General features: G+C 36.2%; 1 protein-coding gene across 2 annotated transcripts in view; it reads left to right on the top strand.

Annotated features, from left to right (window-relative positions):
- Positions 1-23,609, top strand: part of CPNE8 (copine 8) — a 78,854-nt gene that overhangs the window by 24,802 nt on the left and 30,443 nt on the right. For both annotated transcript variants that reach the window (XM_039571304.1, XM_039571305.1), the window contains 7 exons: positions 1,220-1,323; positions 4,235-4,274; positions 5,043-5,119; positions 12,367-12,430; positions 15,087-15,190; positions 16,992-17,096; positions 20,388-20,429. In XM_039571304.1, coding sequence (XP_039427238.1) covers positions 1,220-1,323; positions 4,235-4,274; positions 5,043-5,119; positions 12,367-12,430; positions 15,087-15,190; positions 16,992-17,096; positions 20,388-20,429 — 536 coding nt within the window. The remainder of the gene's footprint in view (positions 1-1,219; positions 1,324-4,234; positions 4,275-5,042; positions 5,120-12,366; positions 12,431-15,086; positions 15,191-16,991; positions 17,097-20,387; positions 20,430-23,609) is intronic.

Raw genomic sequence — 23,609 nt, forward strand, 5'->3', positions numbered from 1 at the left:
CAACTAAAACCCAAACCAGTAATTTAAAATATTGAAAGAAAAGTTAGTAGTGCCACTGAATTCAGTCTCTTGAGTTTTATAACAATCTAAGTATAATTGATGAGAGATAAAGGTGACAGTGTAATGGGTATTCAGTTAGACCTTTTCTGGTCTCAGTGTGACTTGATCATCAGCACATTGCATATTTATCTTTGGTTACTGATACACTCTGTAATACGTTGTAAATCAAGTCTGGCAGATTTCCCAAGGGTAACGTGGTTGTAGTGTAAAATGAAATACTGTTTATTGAAAAAAATGCAGAATTGAAGATATGAGAAGTACTTACAAATTTATGATGTTTTATTATTTTAAAAAATTAAAACTGATGCTTAGCTGCCATTTTATAACTTCTTTTTCTTTTGAAGTAACTTCTCCTTTGGATTCATACATAGTTCTATTTCTAACTGAGCTATAAAATTTAAACCCATGATATATGAAATATGACAATCATGGCATAATTTAAGAGAAAGGAACCTATGTGTTCTCCAGCCTCCTGTTCATCTGCTGTGTCTGGGTCACCCTTCTGATCCATGAAAAGCCATCTCCAAAGTTGGACCAGGTTGCTCTGGGCCTCCCCCAGCTAAGGTTTGAATTTTTTTTAAATCAAAATATTTTCAGCTTGACAAGACCTGAGGCACTTCCTATAAACACCAGGAAACAAAAGGCATTTTGCCAAAAGCTCAGAGAGAGGAGCAATGAAGAGAGAGCTGAACTGAGGTGAAACAGGAGATGGATAGTGCAAAAATTATACATTTGCAGTGGTAGGACTGCGTTCCCTAATATTTAAAGCTATCTGAAATAATATATGCATGGTTTTGCTTGCTGTTGTGTCTGGTTGGAGATTTTTTGGTGGGCTTTTTTTCTGGAAACAGTGGATTTTTGTTATTGATTCAAGTTTTTGTGGATTTTTATTGGCTTTGGGAGCTGATGTTGATACAGTTTAGGTCATACAATACAAGGTGTGTACCGCTCTATATTGAAATATGAGGTCTTCTGCCACTCTGTCTTCATCCACAGATAACTGATCTGTTCATGTGAATGTCGTAATTTTCTTTCATGGCATCTGTTTAAGAGAAGTTTTTACAGGCTCTCATATACCTCACACATTCCTGGTATTGGCAGTTTATTTAATTCTACTTCCTTACAGCATGTAGCTTAAACTTGCACTTTTCTTTTACAGTTTGGAAGAACAGAAGTAATTGATAATACTTTAAATCCAGATTTTGTAAGAAAATTTATAATGGACTACTTCTTTGAAGAAAGAGAGAATCTGCGATTTGATTTGTAAGTTAACAATCTGACTCTAACATTGCAGCCTCTGTAAGCATGTAAAGTTTTGTCCAACATAAAATTAACTTGAAGAGAGGTGGTATCTATTGACATGGGATAAATTAATGTAATAAACATGACTGACTTAGGATTGCTTCCTCAGTAATAAATGTGTAACATTGTAATGACGGAGTTTTAAGAAATTGGCAGGTTAACTAGTCAAAGTACAGTTATACTTAAAATTATTACTTTCAGAAAATAGTTAAAGAGCAAAAGATGTCAAAACATTAAAATATTCTTCCACCATAGCCAGCAAAACAGGTATGAATATACTGTCCAGAAATAAAATACTGTACAAGTAGTACAGAACCAAAAATTTCTTTACTTTGCATCTAAATATACTAAATTTTAAGATTTTAAAACAGCAGCAGTTGTTCTAGAAGTAGATGGCTTTTGACGTTATTCCTGATGTGCTCATTTCATACCACTGGTGGAATTGTTTTGACTTTCACTTTATTCTTTGGAAAATAGAGTTGAGAGTCCAGTCACCAGGTCATGTCACTGTTGCATGTCATCTCTTGCATTTCAGTCCATTCTGGTTGTTTCAGTCTTTGTGATAATCAAGCTTGTCTTGTTTTTTTAATTTTCATCCTCTTTTTTATTAGCAGTTCTTTCTTAACCTTGCCCTAAGAGAGAATATGAATAACCCTCATAGACAATTAATTTTTGCTGCAGTTTTGCATCATACTATGCATAGTGGCCACAAACTTTCTTTACATATCCTTTTTTAGCTGAAGAACTCTTTTCCCATTTCTTTATTTGCTTTGCAAGATGTACTAGACCACCTGTTTCAAGGAATGAAAGGAAATACTTAATGCCAGGAAGATTACAGGGTGCTTTGAGGTGGCTAGGTACAAATTCTTCCACTTTCACAATGGAAGCCTGATGCAGACTTTGTTTGTAATTTTAAAAGTTGGGTTTAATGCCATTCAATCTGTGGAGTTATAACTATTGTGGGTTATTTTAAATAAGTTTTAAGTCAGAGCTAATCAGTTCGTGAAATAAAGGATCCTTCTCCAAACATTGCTGAAATAACCACACAGTGGGGGCTGTGTGGAAATCTGGATTTGTTTGCCTCTTGCTTCTCAGAGAATGCATGTATCTTTTGGGGAGGGGGCAGTGCAATAAAAGAGAAAAGTGAAGGAAATGAACTGGAAAAGAGGAAAGCCAAGCTCAGTCTAGGGAAAGAAAGGGGAGTCTGTAAAGACCTTCTGGATAAGTGCTATCTGGAAAGGACTTGGGTCTGGAAGGGAAAACACAGCCTCCTGTTTAATTCTTATGTGGTCAGGGAAATGGACTCCTGTTTGTCTGTTTATGACAAAATAAATACCATAAATTCTCTGTGTAAATACCATACATTCTCTGTGCTTATCAGAAAGACCCCGACTGCTTTCTGCTGCTCTTCTGGGTCACCTGGACACAAGTCTATTCTGAGTTCAAAGCTGAACAGCTGTTGCTGTCTTTGCCTGCAAGTGACCATATAGTCATATTGTGTGAATTTACCATAGAGCCCTATAACAATGATCGATGAGAAATTAAATATCTTAGAACTCTGAGTTAGGAATGTAAATCTCATATGGCTGCTCATGGATTAAACCCAATTCTGAAGCTTTAGAAAGTTTCCTATATTAAATTCTGTGACAAAATTGTGTACTACTGTTGGCCAAAGTGTTATTTTTCAAAGGAATTCCTTATATGATTCATATCTTTTGCAGGAAAAGAAAAATAAAGTGGCAAGTATATGTCTGATATTTGGTGCTCCATAAATGAGCATGACCTCCTTCCTAAAATGTACAGCTACCAATGTCACAGGCCCCTTTCTGTTCACAGCTGGTACTTTGTTAGTGATTTTGCCAGTGAAGTAGTTCTTTGTTTTACTTCTGTAACTATCCTTCAGGTCAAATTATCAGTTGTGTTTTTCTGTTCAATTTCACCAAACAGTTTGCTTTTAATTGGAGGTTTTAACTAGTATTAATGATATTTACAGGAATTTTTTTTCTTTATAAATATGTTTCTAAAGTTTTGAATGTGCTGTACCATATCCAGCAATGTTATAATATTCCTGTCATCCTGACTTGTGGTCTGGTCCATGATGCATCCCAGCAACCAGTTGTGGCAGCACAACCAAAGGGATAGCACTCCATGCAGTGGGAACAGGAACATGCAGGGGAACAAGGGATGGGCAATAACAGATAAAAACATTTTCAGTTTATTGGTATTGAATTGGAATGGATTATTGATAAAAATATTACTTGGATTATCTGGTAAAGATGGAAGACTATTAAAGTATAGAGATTAATAATCCCGTATGAATTTCTTACATTATTTTTTTCAATCTCTCTTAAATTCAGAGAGTAATATTTTTAACTCTTGATTGTGGAAGGGAAACTATGACATTTTCTAACTGGAGCAAGACTAAGATTATGATAAACTCAAAAGAACAAGTCAATCTCTTGCTAAAAGCAGTTTAGTTTATTGTCAGTTATTTCTATTTGCTTATTCAAATGACTGAAAAATTGCATAAGAAAATAATTTACAAGTTAGTTTGTTTTCTAGGGTTAATTTTTAATTTTCAGTCTGCTATTTGGCATCTTTCATTGTTCAAACAGGAATATCAGAAGAATTTCTCTTTAAAGCATCCACTTTGTTGGAAATGATTTAATTTCAAATAGCTAGTGAACCATAGTCCTCTAATATGTGATGACTCAGTTTGTCTTCCTTACTGGGGAACTTGCATTCACAAATCTATTTGTGTAAATTTCGCACATGGAAATAAGTGAAAGAATTCTTAATTTTTGTTTCTTTACATAATTGTCCTCAGATATGTCATCTGGTAACTCTGATATAATTTTTTTTTTCCCCGAAGCTATGATGTTGACTCAAAGAGTCCTAACCTGTCAAAACATGTAAGTTCTTCCTCACTATTAAACTTCCTTGTGCTAAAATGCTTACGTTTCTTAAGTATGTTTATTTTCTTTGGACAGTAATATCAGATACATAGAGACAAATATGGTGATTGTGCTATGAGTAAAAACACATACAATGCTAATGAGTATAATTTTAATGCGATATTTCTCTTGCAAAGAGTATATTTAAACACACATGTATACCTTTTCAGATATGTGATATGCTGCATTTTGTTGATACTTTTTTGGGTCCTAAAAATTGAAGCATGTTTTGATTGTGTCACAGTGTTAAAAGAAACCTTTTATGCTCATGTTGTCTTGAAGTGGGAGGGATGAAATAGTAACTTTAATATTTAGAGATGCAAGAGTAGAATTCAGAGGCTCCTCAGTGACTATTTTTTATAAATAAATGCAGGCAGGCTTTGGTAAGAGAACCTTTGAGAACCTGGAGCAAAGGAAACAAGGATAGTAGAAGGAGTACTGTGTGTGCTTTGCAGTGAAAAGATAAGACATTTTAGCCATTGATCTCCAGTTACTTCCTCCCTGTAGAGATTGTGTAGTGCCTTAGAATTACATCTGTAAATGTAACCCACTGTTATGTCAACTAGGTAGTAGTGAGTCTGTTTATGATTCATTGTTGCATAGTTATTACTAAGATGTGGTGTTCAGCAGAATTTGTTCTTCTGTAGGGAACAGCTCAGATAAATAGGAAACCAAATTTCATTGCATGAAATATGAATTCTGAGTTTTTATGTTGTTGCTTTTCAGGATTTTTTGGGACAGATGTTTTGTACACTGGGAGAAATAGTGGGATCACAGGGGAGCAGACTGGAAAAACCAATTGTGTAAGTATTCTGGAATGTTGGATGAATGCATACTACTGCATGAGGCAAGAGTTGTGGTGCTTTTTTGCTTTGAGATATGTTGATATACAGAATTCACAGATACAGCTTTTAAGAGAGCATAAATAATTACATGCAATAGAAGTCTTTTTTTATATAGGCTATGATAATTTAGGTTCCATTTTGGACAATTATCAAAGGAATTGACTAATCCAAAATTTTTTTCAACCCCGTTACATTAGAAGTAGCTTGAGTGTACTCATCCAAAAAAAGGTTTTGTTTTAGTTTGCAAATTAGCATATCATAAAACTTTTATTGCCTTTTGTTCAAGCATTCGAGTTCCTGCAAAAAAACCTGCATGAAGAAACAGTGAGGAATCAGCTGACCAAATTATCAAATTTCTAATACAATCATACAAAATTATTAACATCAGCAAATATTGTGGTTATTAGACAATAGTATTTTATGATTCTCCCCTTAATCCTATTCTGGATATTAAACTTTTATAACATGTCCAGGAAATAGCCTTGAGGACCAGTACAGTAAGTGGCATAATAGAAAAGTTGTGTTAGGTTATGTGATTAAAAAGGTTGTCTGCAAACGAGCGAGAAGAATGTCCCAGTGGTAGGTGGGGGAGCCCAAATACCTTGTCCTGCCTGCTTTCAGACCCATCCCGGGAGAGTCATCAGCTCACGGAGTCCCATCTCCACACCCTCAAAGGATCACAGAGGTACAAGGCAGGCATGGGAACTCCAGTAACATAATTAGGGAAACAGTCCCTGCCTAGCTCCAGGGCTGGCTCAGGAGAACCAGAGCCCCAGCACCGTGGGATGGCAACATGCAGTCACTGCTTGTTCCAGGCATGGTTTTAGTTCTTGAGGCTGAGCAGGTTGGCTGCACAGTTTGACTTCTACTCGAGCACAGAAATACTGTCTTGTCAGTTGGGACAGGAGGTTGGCCCTATTTTGTTCACTTCTACTAAAACAAAAGTTCACTGACTTTTCACTATCTAGGCCTAGCTCATACTAGGTGCTTCAGTGAATTGTGCTGTCACACATGGACTGGTTTGACTGGTTCTCAGTTAATTCTACTGGAAGCCTGTGGTCGCTTGGTCAGAGAAAGTGCTGACTTTGAAGACACCTTTATTTAGTAAGATGAATCTTACCTGACTTTTTGAAGGTCTTCAGATTTGCTTTTGTCCTCATTTAGTAAACTATTCAGTGCAGTACCCATTTTTTTCCTGAGAAAATTCCTGACATTTATTTTGAACGTACAGATAAAAAATTGTCCATTCAGCAGTTGTTAAATGAAGTCTGAAGTGAGTAACAGATGAAGTTTAAAGTTTGAAATTATCTATTAGAAAAGAAAAAATATCAGTGAAAATTCTATGCAAGAAAGGTCTTATTTCACAGTTGTGGTGGCCTGTGTAATACATTTTCTCTTTGGTAAACAAGCATTTCTCAGGTCTGGCTTCTGATACTCTCTTGTATGGTAGTTACTAGGTGGACCCAACATATGGGTAGATGCATGTTAATGAGAGAGTGTTTGACTTTTTATCAGTTCTTCTTACTGTCCCTGTTTTATTTTCTCAGTGGTGCTTTTGACAGTGCTGTGGCTTGACAACTATGCCTGATTGATTGTTCATTCTGGACTCTCTGAAGTCTGGATATCTGGGTGTCTAGGAGACATTTCTGTTGTTCATGAAACAATTGCATTGCATTTCAGGATTGTTTGCTTGTAGGTGTGTGTTTAATGTCTCTTAATATTCAAACAACGAAAATTCAGTTGACAACATTACATGTCTTCCCTTCTTAGGGATATTTACCACTTTGAATTTACTGCTGATGTTCTCTTTATGATGTCAAGTCTGTGTTCTTATATCATGAATGCTCTTTATGATTTATGAGTCAAGAGAGCTTTATCTTTTCACCATATTTCTGAAGTTCATTAACATTTTCCCTTTTTGGTTCTCTGCCAATGGATGTACAAAGAAGAGAATGCTTGGTGCTGTTTTAGCCCAAGCAGCTACCATACAGAAGTAGCACTTTTTGTGCTTAAGTAGTTTGAGAAGCTTGAATTCCATTCTCCGGCATTCAAGTAAGTTGTGACATTCTTTCAAAATGAAAATTAGAAAGACTTGAAGCTTATTCTTCGGATCTATCTACTCTAGGCATTTACAAAAGTCTTAAATAATTCAGTACTCCATGGCTGCCATGAGCTGTCCAATTCCAAGTCAGACTGTGTGTCATCAGGGAAACTTTCCTTAGGAAGTCTACAGTGAAAGGGTAGTCTTGTCCTTCATCAGAATTAAAGTAAAACATCTCAAGCCTAGAGAGTTACCATTGCAGTGGTTAGGCAGGCAGGCTGAAACACACCTTGCACTCATCTTCATGGCAAGTACAGAAGTGAAGGTACACAATGCGCATTTTTCTTTGCCTACATGGCATGCATGCCTTGCAGTTTCATTAGCATTATAAGCACCAGCGGATTACACCTCTGAGGCATGAACCTGACAGTATTTCTTCTTGGCAGCAGTGGTATTGTCCCCTGAACCTCTCTCTCTGTTTCTGATACTATTAAGGACTTGGAGTTTTATGCAGTGTGTCACAGGAGAGTCTTGCTCCCGGTGTTATTGTCCCTGTGACTCTGAACATTTTTTGATCAAGAACATACTTTAGTGTTGCACTTTATTTTACAGACTGGCCAGCTACAGAGGTGAATATTTCTTTTTGAATAATTTCTACTGGAAAATACTTCTAGTAATTCAAAGAAGGTGAAATTGATAATCTAACATTTTAACAGTAATGTTTGTTCTTTTTGCCTATTTGGTTACTAGATTCATTAAATACCTTCTCACGACAAGCTCCATGTGTAAGATTTACTCTGACTGGCCTCGCATGCTCCAGCTGTATTGGCATGAAAGGATAATGTGCAGATACATCTACTTCCAGAAATTACATGGTTTTGTTTTTCTCTCAAGAGAGTGTCACCTGCTCAGACATTATCCAGAATTAGATCTTTGCACGTTCCGTCTTCCTAGAGAGAAGATGCTAGCCACATTTATAACTCTGAGCAATGTTTTTTTCCAGGATCTGCTAAGTGCATTCCTGTAGGGATTCCCTTGAGTGAGGAGGTAGCGCCATTGCAAAGCTTAATGAGCATTCGCTGCTTGTTATTCACATCTGAGAGCCGTTGCCTGCTAATGAGGCTGTACTGGAGCCAGCTGGCCTATTAGGTGAAGTTCTTTCTCCTGTCCTCTTGCTGTGAACATAATTGATAGAAAAACACCTGAACTGACTTTCTATGTATATTTCTCCTATCCTTTTATCTGTGGGTGTGATCATCAGAGGGCTAGGCTCTGCAAATTCAGGGATAAGACTAAATTTTTGATTGACCTGAAAAATGTTCCATTTGCTGCCTCATTGCAGTTCTAGCTTGCAGAATTGGAGGCTCTTTTTAACCTCTCAGGTTTGAATTTCCACATAAATTGTCATCTTTTTCACAGACTCTGTAAAGGTCCGTCCTGGTTAAAGCCCAAGTACTCTTCAGAGTGTCCTTTCAAACTTCTCTTGGTGCTGCAGATGTGGTGTCTCAATTGTGGAATTATTTGTTCTGAGACAGTAATTACTTCTCAAGACTCTTGTCTAGACATGCAGGTATTGTTGAAAACCTTTCATGTGATAATGGTTGTCCGTTCTGTTCCTCTAACAATGAAATTACTTGCTCCTTCAAATACTGTCCAAAAAGAGGTGATCACTGCAGAGAACCTACAGGTTCTGGACTCTCAAACCAGTAGGACCCCCTGAAATGTAGACTTTCACATTTTACTTGCCTTTATTCAGTTTGCACTCTACTCTATTCACACTTAGACGGGCACATTTTCTATATCTGAGTTTCAGATAACTAGCACTGAATAGTGGAGTTGACTGCAATTATGCAATACAGATTACAGGTAAAATATATATATATATTTATATCTAATACTCATTATTACCTCACAAACCCTGATATGTAACTCTTTCCAGAGAAACCCTGTGAAACTGGTAGCCTGAACATAAATTTTCTATTGTCATTTCAGTGTGATAGAACCAATTCCAGGGTAGCTCAATACCAGCTATCCCTTAGAGCTAAGGAAGATGGGCAATGGGTACTGCATTCTGGATTTAAACAGGTGGAACTCTTATGTGCCTGTCTTCAACACAGTATTAGTCATATTTCTCTGGCAATTGGAAAGACTGGTCTGTAATGATGAATCTCTAAGTAATTGTTTTTTTTCATACAAGGATAAGAACAGCTTGAAATTATTTTAGTGTTTTCTTACAGGGCATTATTGTTAGTTAAAGTTCATTCCATTGCCCTGATCTGTGACCACTGAGGTTTTTGTCAGGGTGCTGACTTTACATTTAAGGATTTTTTTTCTTAATGAATGGTTTGTAAGGGAATTCGTAAGAGAACAAACTCTTTAGTGTCTACAAATGGTCCAATACTATTTTCAGGCATGTAGACTTAAATATACCAAGTTTGTAATTAATAGCATCAAAAACTGTATAAGTCATTTGGTAGAGTTTTTAATTCCTGAATAATGAGAACTTTTTGTTCTGTAGAGATATTCTGTGCTAATCTTGATGAAGTATTTCACCTCTTCACCAACCATCATGTTAAGATTGTCCTTCTTTTACAAGGCCCATGGTATCGAGAACTTTGGTGGTAGGTTAAGCCAAAGCCTACTCCAGGTGTTTTCAGATATGACTATACTTGTGTGTACTTTTCACACCTACTCAAAAATTTAGAATTTTTTTTTCTGGCATATCCACCCAAATATCTTCAGGGGATTGCCTTTCCAGTTTTCAGAGTGATAATTCCAGACACCTCTGTGTTATAGGGTTGGGCATCCGTCATCCTTTATGTTCATTGGATGAAATGAAGCATGTCTTTGCATAAACATCTTCATATGCAATTCTCAGTTGGAGATGGACACTTGACTGCCATGTGTTACAACTGCAGGCAAAGGGGCACAGGGTTCTCCATCAGGTGGCAACTGTTTGGTGATCACTGTCAGAAGTGGGGTTTGCCTATCAACAGTTTATTTCTGTTCCCTAGCTCTTCAGGAGGTGATCAGAGTTACATTTTTCACCATCAAGCATCTGACACAGTAATCTTCTGGAAGTGGGATAAATCTATTTGACTTTTCACACCAAAGATGATGTTTGGTATTTTTTCTTCAAAGTGCTGTCACTGCTCATCCAAGGTCTCTTATTTGGCCCTAATGGCACAGTCGACTGGGCTGAAATACTTCAGTTGGAAGAATTTTAGTTCATGTGGTGGTAATGTGATACTGGTGCTTTCTATTTGAGTTGGCATAATCTATGGAACTGTGGTGGAGAGAACTTCTGATTTTTTAGTTACACTTCTGAGATTTCAATTTCTTCTTTTCTTGTCAAAGCCAGGATTGTGGTCATCTGTTCCTGAAAACATTTTGCCATATAAGGTCAATATCACCCTGATAAATAAGTAGTTTATTTCTTTTTCTGTTTCTTCAAAATTTCAGAATTTTTTAAAGTCTCAAGAAGTACTGTTCAAAAGAAAAAGTGGAGCTTTTTCTTCTTTAGAAAATCTGAGATCTCAATTTCAATATCCTGTTGATACAGAAGCTAAAATGGGTAATTTTCAGTGTTGAGCTGTTGAAGGGTCACATATTTAAAACCATATGATTTGATAGAACTGTGAATTGTCCTGTGTAACATTTGGAACGATCAGATTATTGTTTCCTGTTATTTGAAGAAAATTACCCTGTTTTGTCTAAAAGTATTGTATGTTATGAATCATGTGTTAAGTGGAAGAAGACCATAAGCTTAGTATGTATTTAAATTTTCATTTAAAATTTCCCGACAAAAACTTGAATAGTTTCCTTTTCTGCTCATTTTTTTGTGAAACTCAGACTTGCCATGTAGTCCTGAGGAGATCCTGGAGAGCAGTCATGTACCTCTCTGATTACTGGCAAATGACTGCAGGGGTATAGGGGGAGCATTCCCAGGTCTATTCCTCATAGACTGAGCATCAACATTTGAACAAGAGTTTCAGTGAGCCTGCATAAATTTGTATCAATATTTGCTCCTATATTCATAATTTCTAAACTTTTTCTGTTATTTTCCCTCCAGTTCTTTTTTATACCACAATCTTGCTAAATTTATTTCAAGTTGTAGAGCATTGTAGAATTCAAAAGGATGAAAGAAACTAATAAACAAAGAACAACAGTAAATATTTACATGAATGTTTTGTCATAACAGAAGTTTGGGAGTGCCCTCTAGTTCTCTTAGAAAAACCTAAAAAATACAATAAATTTGAAAATACTCTTACCATAATGTGATCTTGGAAAGTAATTTTATTCAAATAATAAATTATTTTCAAGAAAGATTTAAAGAAATAAAAAACTAGAAATAAAATGATCATAAGGAAGAGCATTAGTTTTGAAGAAAAGCTGTAAGTAACTGCCAAGGTGTGTGCTAATGGACACACAAGTAGGCACTAGGATATTACAGAACTTCTCATTTATAGTATAGCATTATGCAAAAAGTTGCATCAGTATTGTACTTCCCTCTGCCTTCTGTGTTAAGTGTGTCCCCCTTCAAAAGGCTGCTGGCACTGAATACTATCAGATTATGTGTGGGTTTTCTGTTCCTCTGCTGCTTTTTATGCTGAGGAACTGTTTTGGGCTTTCTGGTGTTGCAGCATATGTTTTTAATTGCTGTCTGGGTGAATTATAATTTATTTTGCAACTCCTGTATCAGATATGGTGGTGAGATTATTATATGTCTTCATAGATATTTCAGAATAAATGTAAAATAACACTGGTGTATACTTTTAACTATATTTTAGTTATATGTTTAAGTAAAATTTGCAAAAGGATGTTTTTCACAAATCAGTTGTAGAGTCATCTCTAAAGGAAACATCAATGGGAGAGTGGACAGTAGAATTCTGGTGTTATTTCAACCTATTTAAACTTATAATGCTGTTTCCTTTAAAATCAAAACTGGGCTGTTTCTTGCTAGTTTGAATAAATATGCAACTCATTTACCAATTCACTTAGGATAAACCAACTTTTTTACACAGCACAAGTGGCAGAAAAGGGAAACTGTATTGCCTACTATCAGCTTTGTGACTTGAAAACTTACCTTGGGCTCTCTGTGTCAGTTGTAACTTTCATACATGATATTAAGGAACTAAGGTGATGTGGTTGTGTTTTCTCACAGAGGAATTCCTGGGAAGAAATGTGGAACTGTCATAGTAACAGCAGAGGAACTAGGGTGTTGCCGAGTAAGTGTGCTCATTGCTTTTCAAAGATAAAATGAAAATTTTTTTGTGATTTACACTGCACTAGATTGTTAACGGTATCATTTATAAATTTACATTTTGTGATTTGTGTAAGAAGCTAGAATACTTCTTTCCTATAAATTGCTCTTAGTTTTAGAGAGAAGAAGCAGAAAGAAGCAGAGGCCAATGCTCAGTCTCTCTTGCATTCTCTCTGATGTTCCTTCATGTGCTCACTCTCTCACAGTCTCTTGCAATATCTCACCAGCTGTCACATACTTGATCTTCTGGATTTTTGTTCTTTATCCAGACTTTTGCGGCTCATATTCAGAATGGCAAAGAATTTTGGAATCACTGAATTGCTGAGGTTGGAAAAGACGTTGGAAGATTGTCTAGTCCAATCCTCCTGTCCTTCTTAGAGCAAGTTACTCAGGGCTCTGTGCAGTTGGGTTTTGAGTCCAAGCAATCTCCACAGTCTCTCTGTTTCAGCATTTCAGCACACTCCGCGTAAAAAGGTTTTCCTTATATTTAGGTGGAATTTCTCGCATTTCAAGTATGTACCTATTGCCAATTTTTCTTCCACTGGATACCACTATTCAGAGGCTGTTTATTCCCCAGCATCAGGTACTTATACAAATTGATAAGCCTTCTGTTTTCCAGGCTAAATAATTTCAGCTCTCTCAGCCTCTCCTCAGATGAGAGATGGTCCAATCCCTTAATCATTTTAGTGATGCTTTTGGTGGAATTGCTTCAGCATGTTTGTGTCTTCTTTGTACTGGGGAGCCTAGAACAGTGCTCTGGGAATGAACAGTACTCCAGGAGTGGCCTCACCAGAGCTGAGTCATTTCCTTCAACTTTCTGTCAGCACTCTTCCTAATGGAGCCCAGGAGGCTGTTGGCCTTTGCTGCCAAGGGCACATTGATCAACTTGGTGTCCACCAAGCCCCCTCAGTCATTTTCTGCAGAACTGCTTTCCAGGTGTTTGGCCTGCAGCCTGTACTGGTACACAGGGCTATTCCCCTCCAAGTGCAGTACCTGGCGTTTCCCTCTTGAACCCCATGAGGTTCATGATGGGTAGTTTTTCCAGCCTGTACAGATTCCTCTGAACAGCAGCACAACCATCTGTTGTATAAATGGCTAGTTCTAGTTTTGTATTGTTTGCAAACTTGCAGAGGGTCTGCTCTGTCCCATCATCCAGATTGTTAATGAAGATGTTCAACTTTCTTGGCCCATTTTTGATACCTTGGGTTCACTGCTAGTGACTGGTCTCCAGGTGGGCTTTGTGTCACTCAATGACCCTTTGAAGCCCAGCAGTTCAGCCAGTTTTCAGTCTCCTTGACTGTCCAGTTATCTAGTCTATAATTCATTAGTTTGTGAACAAGGATTTATAGGAGACAGTGTATAAGGCCATTCTAAGGTGGAGTATAAACAACATCCACCCAGTCAGCCACTCATTTTGTGAGGAAAGGCTTCCAGTTGATGAGGTGTGAATTTCCCCTTTGTAAATCCATGCTGATGTCTCTTAGCCACCTTCTTCTTTTTCATGTATTTGCAAACGTTTTCCAGGATTATTTGCTCTATCATCATCTCAGTGATTGAGGTAAAACTGGCTTGGATCCTCTTGCCCTTTCTCAGAGACAGGAGAATTTCTCCTGAACGTCCTAACTTTACAAAGATAGCTGAAAGTGGCCCCACAGTAACAGTAGCCCACTCCATCAGCACTCTCAGGTGCATCCTGCCAAGTCCCATGGACTTCTGTATGTCTGATGTGTTCAAATGTTCCCTTTCCTGGTCCTCCTCTACCAAGGGAAGTTATCCTTATTCCAGGCTTTCTCAGGTTCCCAAGAGTATTGAAGGCAAATCTTATCAGTAAAGACATAGAAAGCATAGAAAGCTATGAGAAACATGGACCTTGCAATGTCCTTTGTCACTGGTCCTTTGTCACCCTGCCCCACTCAGCGGTGAGCCCACATTTTCTGTCATCATCCTCTCACTGCTGTTGCGCCTGTAGACCTGTTTATGGGGCACAGTCTGGCAGCAGGCCCTGTGCCAGTTAGCTGCAGGTTTATCTTTGCATTTATAATCCTTTTTTCATTCTTGACTTTGCCCAAAGAGGTGACTTGTGTGACTTTCAGTTTGCCTGATCACAGCGAAGAAACTTGTCACCTTATTTGTTGTCAGATTGAATGTCCTTGGTACCTTTCAGGCTCATTTACTTGAGGGTTCCAGACTCTTTAAGAGTTGGCTGCTCAGCTGTTTGCTTGATGGGCAGTAGGAGCAGACAACAACAGGTCTAAGTCACTGAAGGAATGAGGCTGAGTTGTGTCTCACTGGAGTTTTTAAAATTAATTCTAATATACTTTCTTGCCTGTGTATCTCCTTCTTTCAGAATGCAGTTTTGGATGTCAGGAAATCCTTGAAAAATCCTGAGGCATTTTACCGTAGAAAAATTCTCTTCCTCTGGTGTCCCCTACAAAGGAATTCTTCGTTCCAGCCATTCAGACTGCACTATTAAGACATTGCACAAATGTGAATATGTAGAGGGCATTTAGAAGACAGATACCCCCATTTATTTTGTTTTCTATTTGCATAGTTTCGTCAGGTTTTTTTTTTGTGTAGTAAACTGCATGCTGTCTGTAATTTTTCTTTATTACCCATTTCAGGATTCAGTTTTAATGCAATTTTGTGCAAACAAGCTAGACAAGAAGGACTTCTTTGGGAAATCTGATCCTTTCCTTGTATTTCATCGAAGCAATGAAGATGGCAGGTAGGAGCTTGTTAAGTATTTTTGCTGCTAATCACTAGGCAACTTAATTATTTACAGATGGTAATATAGTTTTCATTTTTTCTTTACATTTTTCAGATTAAGCTGTATTAGTTAATGTTTGTTGGATTTCAGTTTGTCATGTTATGCAGTATGGGAATAAAACTATGGCAACAAATTGATCAAATACTGCAGTTCAGGGTTTTAAGAGGTAAATGTCTTATAAATACAGAGCACTATGAAAATTAATTGTAATAAAATAGCTAAATAGTGTTACTTTTGCTAAGGTATAGTATGCATTTAAAGAGAAGTCTCAAAGTGTAGCTGCAAAATATGCTACTGCTTAGAAATTGTGTTAGATAAAAACATTTTATACTGAAAATTTAAATTTGGAAGTATCTTATATCTTTTTGACAGAGTTCTAGGAAATTGAATTCAAAAATACCCTGAATAGAATTTATATTTTTTACAAATGGCTATTTGCTACATAATTTGCTGAAGTAGACTAATCTCTTCTGTTGCACTGCTAAGACTTGACATGCACTGGTCAACACAACACTGCCTTTGTGGGGCTCTACTGGCAGTTAAGATTTCCTGGAAACTGCAAGTCCTCACGTCTAACATTATCAAACCAACGGCTAGACATGTATCCTGCTACTTTTTTCTGTAGCTTAACTGGAACAGTTGTTAACATAAATCTATGTATGGGGGGGGGGGGGGTGTGTTCCCTTCTCTTTTCCTCTTGGAGGCAGATTCTAGAAACAGTTTCCTGAGTAGACACTGCCTATCTAAAACTGCAAGCCTGGAGGAGTTATGGCTCCTTTGTGAGTGGCATTAAGGTCACTGGTGGAATTTTTCTGGGCATTACTGGGAGTGCTGGTATGTGCAGCCTCTCTTGGCCTTGAGTGCCATTCTTCCCCACTTCCTTCCGAGGGGTGAGTGTTGAGCCAGTGATTCTTTACTGGTCTCCTGAATCCAACAGGATGCTGGGGCAGTACTTTTGCACCTGTGGCAGAAGGATACTTCTTTTTTTGTTTCTTAGCTTCAGGCATGTCTTCTGAGTCATAGCCAGGATAAAAGTGTAGGCCTTTAGGATGCAAGGAGGGCATTCCCTCAAAGAATAACTAGTATAACTGTATGAGGAATTTCAGTAATGATCTCACCAGTAACTTTGTCTCTTGTTTTCTTTTGAACAATTCAGTCCCCAAGATGATAGTTAAAAAGAGGTGTTTTAATTTTGTGTCATTTAGAGAAAGGAGAATGCATTAATACAATTCATGAGAGAAGGTGATCATGGAATCTCAGAGAGGCTTATATGTTTTACCTAAGACAGTCCTGGTTAAAAAATCATGGACATAAAATGGGGAATAAGAATCTGAAAGCCATCACTCCTTTGGCTCAGTTTCTTAATCTCTAAGCAAGAATCAGATCCTCACAAGATCTGTTTCTTTCTGGATCTGTGACTGATTCCTGGATATAAAAGGTCTGTTTAAACAAGTGGGATTGCTCTTCCGTGGGATACTCACTGAATAGTTATAGTTCCTGTTGAAGTTTTGGGCAAAAACATTTTGGATTTAGAGTTGTTTAGCACTCTAGTCTGTAATCTCTCTCAAGTGGGTCTCTTCAGTCTTCCCTTCCTTCTGATTTCACCATATTTCTTTTTTTCCTACCTTGAATTTTATATGGATATTGCATGTATGAATGATTACAGTTCTGTTGATTCCATCTTCGATGACTCAGAAGAATAAGTAAATTAATACAAAATATATATTTCTCTTTTGTTTGTTTGTTTGTTTAATTACAGTTTTACAATCTGCCACAAAACAGAAGTTGTAAAAAATACATTAAATCCGGTGTGGCAGGCATTCAAGATTTCTGTCAGAGCACTGTGTAATGGAGACTATGACCGGTAAGCTGTGGCTTAAACTTTTCTTAGCATATACAATTTTTTTCTCCCTAACTTGTGTGTTCTTTTGTGTGTAACTTTTTCTATGCAGTCCAGCCCCTGGTGTTATTTAATCAACATTTTGAAAGGATAATATGTGTTCAAAACCATTCATCACATTAAAGAATTTAGAAAAATAAAGTAAGTAGGCTAAATCTGTAGGAAGTGCTAGTGGTGTTTTTTGGAAAAAATACTTTGCTCCCTATGGTGTGAATTAAAAACAGAACGAAAAGATTAATTTAAAGCATGGCCTCTGTGACAAGTGTACACAAGCATTTTTTAATGTTTGAATGAAAAACAATGATGATCTGTTTTCTTTGGGTGACAATGCAATGTCAGAGGATGCTGATAAATGAAAGCCTTTTAAATACATAGGTCAGTAGATGAGAAACACAAAAGGTAGTCATCTTCAGATTTGAAGTTTTCAGTGATGCCATGCAAAAGGATCTCTCTTTAGGTAGTAATAATACCATGTTTTTAATCAACATTTTACCACTAATATTAAGCAAATTAGTTGAATAGAAATGGGTATTTTTAGACTCCTTAAAAATGGCCATGTTGGTTACTCTTTCAATTAGATGCTATAAAAACGAAGCAATTTTGTAATAAGCATGTTCAAATAGAATTTTTTACTTGTATTTGGGTTAACGTGCAGAATGCACAAGCAAGATAATATTCATTAAGCTAGTCTCTGGACACTGCACTGTTTATCATATTAAAGAAAAACAGTTTTCATAATAATTAGAAAAGATGTTTTGGTACAGGCATACTGAAATAACTCCAGCATTCCAAATTAAGGGAGCTAAAAAGTGTAATAAGACTCCTGAAATTATTGTGTGTCTACTGTTGACCTGCTTTCAAGATGACGCGCTCAGTGAATAAAGGCTCCATGAAATTTCATGGTTTCATGCACCCTGCATACAGCAATCATGCTTCAAATTAAGAAATAGTCATTAGCTGTCAGATTAATTCAAATTAGTATCTTCTGATAGTCCAGAAAAAACTTTGGAGGTTTGGGTTATTTTTAATTAGAAAACTCTTTCTTTCTAAAGGTAAGGATTAACTTCCTGGCCTCCATGTGATAATACATAAAAACACAAACCCCAAAGGTCTCTGTCAGATAATGATAGTTTCACTGATAAAATTTTGGTGCTCTGGGTTCTGTGATAGATGTGAAAGGTGGGAATAATGTCATTAGTAAAAATATATCACAGTAAATGTTTATTCTGGTGTTAGGGAGACTAACCCCTAGTTAACCCCTAACACCAGCTAGTGCATGCTTCTGAGAGAGCTCTATCTACTTTTTCATTATGGAATGACCAGGATTTGCTTAATTTTTCTCAAACTATGCGGTTATACAGTGTTTTCAGACATCACAGGAATGGCATTTCAGTACTGCAGTAGTACTTAATGTCTAATATCTTTGCTCTTTCTTTCTCTTAGTCTGAGCTCTCAAAAAGCACTTACAGTTATTTTCTGCATAAAAGTTTTAAAACAGAGATACCCATCTCTAACCTTGATTATTTTTAAATGAAAGGGTTTTTTTAAATATTAAAGTAGGAAACCCATCCTCTAAACTGTGTCCTTTAAGGTAAAGGTTAAGTATCAGTATATGAAGATTGGAAAGGCCTTTAATATCTTGCATGTCATGGAAAATAGATAAAAGTCAAGATCTGTAATTAATCCTTTAATATGAAATAAATTTCAGTAGAAAGAAGCTTTATTCAAGGATGAATTGCTCTTACTGCAGTAACCTGTCTGAAGATTCTTCTCAGGAATTTATCTTGATATTCTTAATAATTTATTTTAATAATCAGAATTTTCTCAGTGAGATGATTTTGCTATTTGAACACAGATTTGTAAGACAATTCAAAACTTAAATCCCCCTAAACCTTATGTAAATCTTAACTTAGTGTGTTCTGTCTGTCGTAACAGGTTTTGAAACGTAAGTAAAATAATGGTTGTCTAGGGAAAAAAACTTTGCGCTATTGCCTTTTTTTGCTGAATTCCTTTGAAGATGAAAATAGTTTCCTTTGAAGGGTGAAATACTGGGTGGGATAAAAGAAGTTTGGAGTTGTTTTTCACTTCATTCTACAGAACAACTTTCACTTTATTCAGTTTTTATTCTAAGGTAACTTAAACCCAACCTGAATTATGCCAGAGGTATAAACTATAACAAACGGTGTGGTTAGGAGCCTTTAAACTTGATTTGAAAAGAGATACATCCAGACAAAGCAACTCCTTTACCTATCTTGGAATATCGTAAGAAATGTGAAAAACATCCAGGTGTGGATTTCTTGATATTGTATTGTATATAATATCAGCTGTTGCTCAGCTTTATCCCCAGAGTCCCTTCCTAGTAAAGAAAATTAGTCAATATGTATTTGACTGTATGTAATTGGAAAAATGAGGAGCAGCTTCCATGGAAGTAAATTATAAAGTAATTGCTTAGATTCTTGTCCTCTCTATTAATAAGACAGACCTGATTACTTCACTTCATGTGAATGTGTTCTGAAGAATAAAAGTAAGTTAAGTTGTTGCTTAAAATACAGGAGGTCTGGAGGTGTTATTTTTCTACCCCATGTTCAGTTCATTTTAGGCCAAATGGGATTCACTGTTAGTGGTAGCTGAATTTGCTGCATATATACTCTTTCTGTAGTAAAAGGAGATGAATAACGCTATATATTATCTCCATGTATCTTTCCTGTTTCATCAAGGATGTTGACAATAATATGCTCTGTAGTATTTGCATTTTAAGAAATACACTCTTAAAGTGAGTATGTAAAATATGAGTGATCTTTACTTGGGAAATGTTTGCTTTCTACACTTGATCTGTTTCCCAGTCAAGCAAGGTTAGAGCTGTCCTCAAGGGTTCACTTTACGTACTCATAAGGAAACAGACAAAATGTGTTCTTGAAAACTTTGACAATACTTTAAGGTTTAAAGAATCATTTATGAAAAAAAAACCACAGAAAATTCAGAGCATCAGCACGTAAAAATATATTGGTTAAACTTCCAATGTGTTTTATTGTTTTCCTAGTTTCCACAGTATTTAACTATTGATTTATGGAGATGTGTTGTGTAACCTGACAGGCTATTTGCTGCCCCATGAGAAATCACTGAAAAATCCTGCTTTTTGGATTTGGCACAATTGATGCGCCCATATGCTATTAATCTTAAAGGTAATCCGGGTACATATTTAACATTTTAATAGAGCTGTGTTGTTGTTTTGTTTTGTTTTTTTTTTTATTTTAGGACAATTAAAGTAGAAGTGTATGACTGGGATAGAGATGGAAGGTAAGACATTTTTTCTGTTAAACTTAAGGGTTATCCATGCATGTTTATACACATTTTAATACATATAAGTATTTAGTGTCCAGTATAATATTAGAGAAAGTTAGTTATCAATATTTAGATGTACAGGTACTGGAAAAAGTTCTGCTGTGATACAGCTCTGTGTTTTGCACTTGTGGTAAATACTGATGCCTTGGCCTATTTAAAACATGCTGTGTGTATATTCATCCATGGATCATGATAAAATGCACGTGCCTGCAGTGGCTACTCATGGTGGCCTAAATATTGCGATGTAGAAGCCACCTATTAATTGTCTTAATTTCAGATTGGGTCTGAATGTTCATTTCCATGTCTGTCTTCATCAAAACATTATTGTAAACTCTGGAGTTGGAAGATCTGAGTTTTGTATAACTCCCCTTGAAAGAGGACAGTGAAATATATGTGGACTTTCTGTTGCTAAATTCAGGAGGGATGTCTGTTATTCTTAAGAGCTGTGAACTTCAGTGTACTGGCTGTACATTTTTGTCTGAAGGAATGAGCCTTTCAAATTGCCTTTATTTTGACAAACAAGGTAGAATTATTTTTTAACACACTGGATCAATACCTCTTGTTCTTTTAAAAAAGCTTGAGCTTCTATCTTAATACTTTGATTAAAAACTGTACTCATAAATCTTGGTACTAGAACTGAAATGTAATACAGTAATATGTTTATTTCTATTTATCTTTAAGTTGGTCTGTCTTAATTATTTCATATTTATATTTTTTAAAATATATGGATATGCACTTGCATTTTGATTTTTAAAATTATGTTATTTATTCTACAGTAATGTCTTTAATACTACCAATACAATTTGCGTCTAGTATTATAGATAATGATAGTTGGCTTCTGTGGCAACATATCTTGTAATCATAATAGGCAAATTTATCCTGTGCTACTGTTCATTTCCTTGCTGACAAGATCTAAACGCCTATTCACTTTTCTCAGGTTGTAATTTTGTCTTTTTGGTTCCATCATGAAGCCTGTTGATTTATAAGCATTCTTATATCATGTTTACCCTCTATGAATACCTGCTAGTGTAAATTCATCGTTCTAGATCAGATATTCCCTGGAGAGACAAAATAACATATTCTAGCAATTAAAATAAGTGTATTTAAATTTAAAAAGCCACAGTAGCAAAAAATCATTGCATCCCTGTTAGAATTTCTATTAACATTCTTTTCTCAATGAGATTTGGCAAATCCTTAAAAATTTTATACATTGGTGCTTTTGTGTATAAACCACATTTTTTGAAAGTAAGCTAGCAATGAAAAGTTAAATCATATTGCCAAGTTAATAAAAAATAAGGGTTATATTTTATCAAGCTATCAAACTCCATGTGCGGTCTCACTTTGTCCAAAATCTCTAAGATGAAAAAGAAAAGGAAGAAATCTGACAAATAACACTAAGTAACTGCAAGTCTGAGTGAAATCTTGAACATACTGTGGATTTTAGGCAATCATTAGCCTCTTCACTCTCAAGTAGTTTCAATTATTATCTGTGTTTGCTCACATCACAGTCTGAATACCTATAAAATTAGTATCTAAAAACCAAAAAGTGAAGGATACCATTTACATGTTTTTCTTTTTATTCTAATGGTATGAATTTTTTTTGCTTTTTGCTTTCTGTCTTTTTTTGAATTTAGAAGCAGACCGAGCACTGACATCTTACATGTTAAATTTCTCTGAAAGATGAGACAGCACTCATCTCATGTGACTTCAGACAATGCAAAAATCAGACACGTAGATTGAACTAATCATTTAAGCTACTTCAGTGGCTTACAGGGGAAAATAGCCTGATTGAATCCATCCTACCTGGAATAAATTGCCAGTTGGTGGTGCCTATAAACTTGCTTAGTGACCATAGCAAGAACCTAAGTGCCTGATTTAACTTTGACATTGCCAAGTATATCTGAAATGAATCCCTTTCAAGAGTTACGCTTAACAATTTTTTGTCCAACTCTGCTGTGCCTCAGTTTATATTAATTCCCATTTGTGATGGACAGTTTTTTATAAGCTGTTGTTACATCTGGATGCCTCACCGTGCTGAATCTGTTTGCTCCAGAGATATGCAGCCTGGGCAGGACCAATCTTTGAAAGATTGCCTGCTCTCAGATAGCAAAGCAAGTTAGACTGAATATTACAGGCTGTTCTGCAATCAGGAAGACAAAATTACTGTGCATATACTTGATTTCTGAATCATGACTTGACTTGGATTTTGACTTCCTGAGTGTTGACTAAGAAGTTTTTTTTCCCTTTTCCCCATTCTGTGGTACCTGTGCTTTGAAAAAATAGCACCATGGTGCCTTGGGTTGAGCTTCTTACTTCATGTTCCCAAATTACATTGTTGGGAGTAATTGTAATGTAGTATCATGATCATATTATCATCAAATAGTTCTTACTTATTTTCAAACATCACATCGCATTCTTGACAGGAAGTAATGCATACCCTTTGTAAAATTAACACTATCAATTATGAAACATCTCTTCATCTCAAACCAGTTTTTGCACAAAACTTGTCAAAATGTGGACAACTTGTTCTGATGCCTTTTATTGCTTCTAGGAGCTGTGACAAACCCCAAAATATCTGATGCTATAAGAAGTCACAAAAGTTGGTTTTGTTACTTGGGGCAAGCCCACTTGTTTGACACCGTCACATTTTTAGGGTTTTTTTATTGAGTATCCTTATGTATGAAGCACTTGCAGACAGGTTTAACAGAAAGAAAAAAATGAGGTAGTGCACAACTTCACATCAGTAATACTATGATGTTCTCTCTGAAAGCTTTTTCATTTAATTTCAGAAAAAATGTCTCTCAGCATACATGTTGCAAAAGTAATTTTGCAGTCTTGATGCTTCTGATCTCTTACATAGAAAAAGTGTGTTTGGGGGGGTTGTTGAGTTATAAAGTTGTAAATATTGTCATGCTAACCTGGGGCCACAGAAGCATTCATCTGAGCATATCAACACTGCAGGAGAGATTTTAAATTTCAGATTCTAAGCTCTTTCAGATTCTAAGCTCTTTCACCTTATTCTTTTCTAGCTTAATTTTTTTTCATCTAGCTTCCTTCTCCAGCTAGATGGTTGATTTTTAAGTTCTTGCATTTTCTCCTTACTCACTGACATACTCCTGATTATGATTGTTCTTT

The sequence above is a fragment of the Corvus cornix genome, chromosome 1A (assembly GCF_000738735.6).
Source record: "Corvus cornix cornix isolate S_Up_H32 chromosome 1A, ASM73873v5, whole genome shotgun sequence".
Lineage (NCBI taxonomy): Eukaryota > Metazoa > Chordata > Aves > Passeriformes > Corvidae > Corvus > Corvus cornix.